This window comes from Erythrolamprus reginae, chromosome 2 (assembly GCF_031021105.1).
Source record: "Erythrolamprus reginae isolate rEryReg1 chromosome 2, rEryReg1.hap1, whole genome shotgun sequence".
Lineage (NCBI taxonomy): Eukaryota > Metazoa > Chordata > Lepidosauria > Squamata > Dipsadidae > Erythrolamprus > Erythrolamprus reginae.
In genome coordinates, this window is record NC_091951.1 from 23,872,125 (window position 1) to 23,880,094 (window position 7,970).

At 42.0% G+C, this 7,970-nt stretch overlaps 1 protein-coding gene across 3 annotated transcripts; it reads right to left on the reverse strand.

Annotated features, from left to right (window-relative positions):
• Nucleotides 1-987: 987 nt before the first annotated feature.
• Nucleotides 988-4,663, reverse strand: LOC139159929 (zinc finger and SCAN domain-containing protein 2-like). Of its 3 annotated transcripts, none has more exons than XM_070737398.1 (3): nt 4,537-4,663; nt 3,972-4,126; nt 988-3,386 (listed from the first exon to the last, which is right to left on the reverse strand). In XM_070737398.1, exon 3 carries the CDS (start codon nt 2,827-2,829, stop codon nt 1,621-1,623), a length of 1,209 nt encoding a protein of 402 aa, XP_070593499.1. In that variant the 5' UTR covers nt 2,830-3,386; nt 3,972-4,126; nt 4,537-4,663; the 3' UTR covers nt 988-1,620. The 3 variants fall into 3 exon arrangements, with proteins under 3 accessions (XP_070593499.1, XP_070593498.1, XP_070593500.1); XM_070737397.1 differs by having other exon boundaries at nt 3,972-4,129; XM_070737399.1 differs by having other exon boundaries at nt 3,972-4,129; nt 4,581-4,646.
• Nucleotides 4,664-7,970: the final 3,307 nt, after the last annotated feature.

Sequence of the window (7,970 nt, forward strand, 5' to 3'; positions counted from 1 at the left end):
CCCTATGGATAGACCAGGCTTCTGGAGATCTTGGGGAGGAGAGAAATACCTATAAGGATCCTGTGGAAGAGGGCAAGGCTTGGAGCAGGGGTCCCCAAAGTTTTTACACAGGGGCCAGTTCTCTGTCCCTCAGACTGTTGGAGGCCCGGACTATAAAAAAACATATGAACAAATCTCCTTCTCTCTCTCCCTGTTTCTCTCTCTCGCTTTCTCTCTCTCTTGCTTTATTTCTCTCTCGCGCTTTTTCTCTCTCTTGCTTTTTCTCTCCCTCCCTCTTGCTTTATTTTTCTCTCTCTTTCTATCTCCCACTCTTCCTCTCTCTCTCCCTTTCTCTCCCTTTCTCTCTTGCTTTCTCTCCCTCTTTTTCTCTCTCTCCCTATAAGCCTCTCTTGCTTTCTCTCTCCCTCCCTCTCTTGCTTTATTTATCTCTCTTTCTATCTCCGACTCCTCTCTCTCTCCCTTTTTCTCTCTCTTCTTCTCTCTCTCAATTTTTCTCCTTGCTTTCTCTCTCCTTCTCTCTTGCTTTATTTCTCTCTCTCTCTCTCTCTCTCTTGCTTTATTTCTCACTCACTCTCTCTCTCTTGCTTTATTTCTGTCTTTCACACACTCTCTCCTTTTCTCTCCCTCCCTCTCTGCAGCAGACCCCCCCCCCGAATCCTTGCCCAAATGCAAACCTCGCCCAGCAAAAACTTTGAAGAGGGAAAAAAGCAGCACGGGAGGAACCAAGATGCTGGAAAGCAGGGAGGGCGAAGTTTCCCGTCCACTCAGTGCGTGCGGTCTTGCTGCTGAGATTCTAGTGGCCGCGAGGAGAGGTGGAGAGCAAAGCAGCAGGGAGGAAAGCGGAGCTGCAATTGGCCCCTTTCTTTCCCGCCTTTAGGGAGAGGAACTTTTGCTCCCTATGGCAGAGCACCAACAGTTTCTCTCACTAAAGGCGGGAAAGAAAGGGGCCAATTGCAGGTTCGCTTTCCTCCCTGCTGCTTTGCTCTCCACCTCTCCTCGCGGCCACCAGAAGCTCAGCAGCAAGACCGCACGCACTGAGTGGACGGGAGATTCGATCAGAAAAATCTTGTGCACTGCCGCGGGCCGGATAAATGGTCTCAGTGGGCAGTATCTGGCCACTAGTTTGGGGACCTCTGGCTTGGAGGGACACTATGGAGATGGAAGATCTTGATAACAAACAAACAAAAACAAAAACCAGACATTTCACCTCCATCAAATTAATATTTTTCAGTGAATGATCAAAGATCAAATTTAAGCCTTATCAAAACTCATCAATATTTGCCTTAAAAAAAACCCCATACAGTATTCCTTTATCAAAGAAATATTTTCTCTTGTTTTCCTTCATTCATAGATCTACTTCTGAGATAATGTATCTTTCAGTAAAATGAATCAGGCTCCAACTTAAATAATCCATTTCTCACCTACACTTCCAATGACAGATGAAAAATGAAATTTATGCCTTCTCTAAATTGATCAACTTTTGCCTAATATGGACCATTTTTTACTTTTTCTCCTGTGTGTACACCTGTATTACTTATAAGTCATTTGTATGGTTTCTCTCCTGTAGGTATCATCTGGTGGACCACCAAGTTTGACCTATGACAGAAACATTTCCAACAATCAGGACACTGAAAGGGTGTCTCCTGTGTGAGTCCTCTGGTGTTCCAACAGTTGAGAATTCTGATTGAAACTTTTCCCATGAACAGGATATTCAAATGGTTTCTCTCCTTTGTGAGTCCTCTGGTGTCTAACCAAATGGGAATTTGAAGTGAAACCTTTCCCACAATCAGGACATTCAAAAGGTTTCTCTCCTGTGTGAGTCCTCTGGTGTCTAACCAAATGGGAATTCGAATTGAAACATTTCCCACAATCTGGACACTTAAAGGGTTTCTCTCCTGTGTGAGTCCTCTGGTGATTCAGCAGGCTTGAATTGAAACTGAAACTTTTCCCACAATCAGGACATTCAAAGGGTTTCTCTCCAGTGTGAGTCCTCTGGTGATCCAACAGGTAGGAATTGTGATTGAAACCTTTCCCACAATCAGGACATTCAAAAGGTTTCTCTCCTGTGTGAGTCCTCTGGTGTCTAACCAAATGGGAATTCAAATTGAAACATTTCCCACAATCAGGACACTTAAAGGGTTTTTCTCCTGTGTGAATCCTCTGATGAATCACCAGTCTTGAATTGCGACTGAAACCTTTCCCACAATCAGGACATTCAAAAGGTTTCTCTCCTGTGTGAGTCCTCTGATGAATCACCAGTCTTGAATTGCGACTGAAACCTTTCCCACAATCAGGACATTCAAAAGGTTTCTCTCCTGTGTGAGTCCTCTGATGAATCACCAGTCTTGAGTTCTTACTGAAACCTTTCCCACAATCAGGACATTCAAATGGTTTCTCTCTTGTGTGAGTCCTCCGGTGTATCACCAGGCTTGAATTGAAACTGAAACCTTTCCCACAATCAGGACACTTAAAGGGTTTCTCTCCTGTGTGAGTCCTCTGGTGATCCAACAGGTGGGAATTTGCAGTGAAACTTTTCCCACAAACAGGACATTCAAATGGTTTCTCTCCTGTGTGAGTCCTCTGATGAATCACCAGGCTTGAATTGCGACTGAAACGTTTCCCACAGTCAGGACATTCAAAAGGTTTCTCTCCTGTGTGAGTCCGTTGATGAATCACCAGGCTTGAATTGCGACTGAAACGTTTCCCACAGTCAGGACATTCAAAAGGTTTCTCTCCTGTGTGAGTCCTTTGATGAATCACCAGTCTTGAATTGAAACTGAAACCTTTCCCACAATCAGGACAGTTATATGATTTCTTTACTTTGTACATCCTCTAGTGTACCATCAGGTTGGAATTCTGACTGAAATTTTGCCACAATCAGCTGTCTGCCCCTCTGATGCTTGAAATACATGTGATCTTTGGTTGCACGGAGCTTTGATTCAAACTATTGTTTTATTCCGCAGAGAGAAAGGCCTGCATTACTGTTTACAGACCTGCATTAGAGTCTATCTTTTGTGGCCCTCCAATTGTCTTTTTCCTACCCACTCACTTCTAGATATTACTCTCTTTTTCTGAATCGAAAAATATAATCTCCTTTGACTTTTTCATATAATCTATTGTCGAGTTCTGCACACAATAGTTTTTCAAATTTGAAATCTCTTCTTGATTTTCTCCCCTTTGTCTCTCATCACCTGGAGAATTGTGGGCTTTTCTGAAGGCTCAATTTGCTTTCAATTTCAAAGTTGCTGATTATTCTCAGCGCTCCAATGATTCAGCAGGCTTGAGTTAAAACTGAAAGTTTTCCCACATTGAGGACATTGCTTTCATTTTCAAAGTTGCTGGTTATTCTCAGTTGTCCCGAGTGCTCTTATTGCTATTCTCTTCATCTGTAAGATTGAAAACAAAAGTGTAAGTTTAAAATTGTTTCTTTAGAAAATGGTTGCAGAAGATGTGAAAAAAGCGTACATTACAATCCAACATGCCACAATGCTGAAATAGCTTCTAATGTTATGATTCACTTGATACACCAGATCTCTGAGATCCAAATTCAAATATACATTCAATCATGAAATAAACTTGTTGACTTGGGTCAATAACAAATTCTTCATACTGTAATTATTGGGTAGAACCTCTGAAATTCAGATAAATGTTTCACCAATGTTTTAAATCAGGGTGAAATGGTAATGGCTCAGCCCAGTTCGGGCATACTGGTAATGGCACTGCTAGTGATTCTGAGAACTGGTAGCGGCAGCAGCATCATTCTCTGCCCACCCACCTGGACATTGCCATTTTCTTGTTTTTAACCCTCTGGATATATGGAAAGCCTTCTGTGCCTGCGCAGAGGGGGAAAATGAGGGTTTCTTGCGTTCGCTGGATGGAGAATTCTGGGAGTTTAAGTCCAAATATCTTCAAGTTGCCAAGGTTGGGAAACACTGGATTAGAGGGTCAGCTCTACTGGACTTAATACTTACCAACAGGAAGGTTCGTTTCAAGAGAAGAAATGAAAGAGCAACAATGATGACTGGGGGCTTGAGGCAAAAACATATGAAGAGCAGTTGTAGGAATTGGGTAGGTCAACTCTGGTGAAAAGAAGGATTAGAAGAGACATCTTCCAATACTTGAGGTTCTGCTACAAAGAAGAGAAGAGAAGAGATTACCTCCCAAAGCACCACAAGGCAAGACAACACCTAATGGATGGAAACCAGTGAAGGAGAGAAGCATTCTAGGAACAAGAGGAAATTTCCTGACAGCGACCAGTGGAAGGGCTTGAATTCCCAAGCTATGGCTGCTGCTCACTGGAGGCTTTTAATAATAATAATAATAATAATAATAATAATAATAATAATAATAATAATAATAATAATAATAATAATATCATAATAATAATAAGATACTTGGACGAAGATACCAGACAGCCATTTGTCTGAAACGCTCTAAATTCCCACGCTGGAGGAGGGGGTTGGACTACAGGACCGCCAAGCTCACATCCAACTGTGTTTTTCTATATTCTAGTTGCTTCTCTGCTTTCTCGCTCACCGGTTCTTGCTCCCAGTGTCTCCTCCAGCCCGTCCTCAACTCACCCACCAGTTATTGCTTCGACTCTTGGAAGAGCATAGAAGGCACCGCCACCTTCCTCCGGTGAGCGACCAGCCAGATCCGGCCGACTTTCCGCTCCTTTCTAGCAATGCGGTACTTGTTGGTTTTAACCCATTAAAAAACTCAACGCCCGAGGCTTCTGCTTACTGTAGCGACGGGTTTGTAGGCGCCCGTGTTTGCCCGTCTGACGCCATCTCCCGACAGGAGGGGGTAAAACAGGCTCGTCCCGTCTATCATTTCCAAGACGTTTTCACGGATTATATGCCATCAACTCACTTTCGATTTTTAGCAACCCACCTTTGCAATGGATCCAAGTGAAATAGTGAAACTTGGCAAGATTAGCTGCATGCCGAGCCCTGAACGTTCGGGAAGTTCTTATAGAATAAACCAATTCTCCAATCAGAGGAGCCTATACTATTCTTGATATATGGTTCTCCAGTCTCCTCTTATTTATCTCCTCCGATGCAGCACCCACAACTTCTGGAGGAAGGACATTCCACTGAATAAATATAATATAAACTTAAATATAACAGTGGCACTTGTATCCTGAGATTTTTATTAATATTGATTGCTTCTTCGTTGCTTATTTGACCCCTATGACAATCATTAAGTGTTGTGCCACGATGGACAAATGTATCTTTTTCTTTTATGTACACTGAGAGCATCTGCACCAAGACAAATTCCTTGTGTGTCCAATCACACTTGGCCAATAAAAATTATATTCCTATTCTATTCTATAACTCAAAATTAGAGGGGGGATAAACAATGGAAGGCAAGTCTCCCACTTCTGGAGACAAACCATTCTACTTAGTAATTGTTCAGACTTGGAATTCTTGGTTTAGACAACTTACAACTCCATCGTCTCCCTTCCAACATAATTATAGTTCATAAAATCATATACCAAAATGTCCTACCTGTTAACGACTACTTCACATTCAACCGCAACACCACACGAGCACGAAATCGATTTAAACTAAATGTCAACCGCTCCAAACTTGACTGCAAAAAATTCAACTTCAGCAACAGAGTAATCAACGCCTGGAATGCACTACCTGATTCTGGGGTTTCTACTGCTAACCCCAAAACCTTTAACCTTAGACTATCTACAATTGATCTCTCCTCTTTTCTAAGAGGTCTGTAAGGGGCGTGCATAAGCGCACCACTGTGCCTTCCGTCCCGTTCCTATTGTCTACTTTTTATCATTAAAAATAATGATAATAATGGTAGGGACAGCAAGTAGCATACTTGGCTGCATAGCTAGAGGTATAACAAGCAGGAAGAGGGAGATTATGATCCCGCTATATAGCGTGCTGGTGAGACCACATTTGGAATACTGTGTTCAGTTCTTGAGACCTCACCTACAAAAAGATATTGACAAAATTGAACGGGTCCAATGACGTGTACAAGAATGGTGGAAGGTCTTAAGCATAAAACGTATCAGGAAAGACTTCATGAACTCAATCTGTATATTCTGGAGGACAGAAGGAACAGGGAGAACATGATCGAAACATTTAAATATGTTAAAGGGTTAAATAAGGTCAAGGAGGGAAGTGTTTTTAATAGGAAAGTGAACACAAGAACAAGGGGACACAATCTGAAGTTAGTTGGGGGAAAGATCAAAAGCAACATGAGAAAATATTATTTTACTGAAAGAGTAGTAGATCCTTGGAACAAACTTCCAGAAGACGTGGTTGGTAAATACACAGTAACTGAATTTAAACATGCCTGGGATAAACATATATCCACCCAAAGATAAAATACAGAAAATAGTATAAGGGCAGACTAGATGGACCGTGAGGTCTTTTTCTGCCGTCAGTCTTCTATGTTTCTATTACTTATCTAATGTTTTATATGTACAAATTACCACCCTATAATTGTTTGACAAACAAATAAATAAATTAAATAAATAAAATACCCACAGGAATTTTCTCCTCAATTCTATGTTGGACCCCTTCTGATATGTCTTCTTGTCCTATTCTCTGGAGATTTGAAGAATAGGCTGCCATCCCCCACCCTTCGTTTTGTTTGTGTGTTTGTGTGTGTCAGCCCAGCTCAGTTGTGGTTGTATGTCAAGGATTACCTGTAATATCTGTTGGAAGAAATATCCTCCTGGATTCAGTTCCGAGTGAGGAAAGAGACGCTGAGTTCATGGTAGTTGCTTGGAAAGAAAGTTTAATGAGGGACAGAATCACATACCTTGAAAACGTTGAGTAAAGAAAAAAAAACAGGGGAAGAGATGTGGAGTGGGCTGAATTTTATACCCTCTCTGGGCTTTTGAAGTTGAGCTTGTATTCTGATTTATTTTATTTTTATTTATTTATTTTGTCCAATACACAATAATACACAATGGAGGTAATAGAGGACACCTTCGAGGAAATAGAATTAGAGAAAGAATAGAAGAGAGAGTAGAGGATAAAATAATGGATGAGAGAATAGAAGAAATATATAGGGATAGAAGAGAAGATATATGGGATATAGGAGAGACAATAGGACAGGGGTCGGAAGGCATTCTAGTGCACTTATGCACGCCCCTTACTGACCTCTTAGGAATATGGATAGGTCAACCGTGAACAGTCTAAGGGTAAAATGTTGGGGGTTAGGGGATAGTCCGGTAATGAGTTCCACGCTTCAAGAACTCTATTACTAAAGTCTTATTTTTTACATTTGTCAGGTTGTCAGGCTCCCACTGGGCCATGTAGGGGGATTTGTGTAGTCTGTCCTGACTCCCATGCTTGGTTGAGCATTGCTGTGTGATGTAATCTTCCCAGCTACTATGTGCTGAGTTCTGTTACTAGATGGGTAGAGGACTAATCCTACCTTTGTTGGATCTTGGGTGATCCAACCATCTTCTACCGCACGAATCCCAGCGGCCAATAAGGTCACACAGAGTTGGCCTTCTCCGGGTCCCGTCGACCAAACAATGTCGTTTGGCGGGCCCCAGGAGAAGAGCCTTCTCTGTGGCAGCCCCGGCCTTCTGGAATCAACTTCCCCCGGAGATTAGAACGGCCCCACCCTCCTTGTCTTTCGCAAGTTACTTAAGACCCACCTATATCACCAAGCATGGGGGAACTAAGACATCTCCCCCAGGCTTATTATATTTCATGTTTGATGTGTATGTGCTGTATGGTTTTTAATTGTTGAGGTTTTTATATATTTTATTATTAGATTTGTTCCATTGTTATACTGTTTTTATTACTGTTGTGAGCCGTCCCGAGTCTTCGGAGAGGGGCGGCATACGAATCTAATAAATTGAATTGAATTGAATTCCCTATGGATTGAGCAGAGGTGGGTTCTTTCTGGTTGTAGCGACCTGCTGGTGAGGTTGTTCTGGTTTCAGGCTAATTCAGGTAATAAATGATTGCTCAATGCATCTC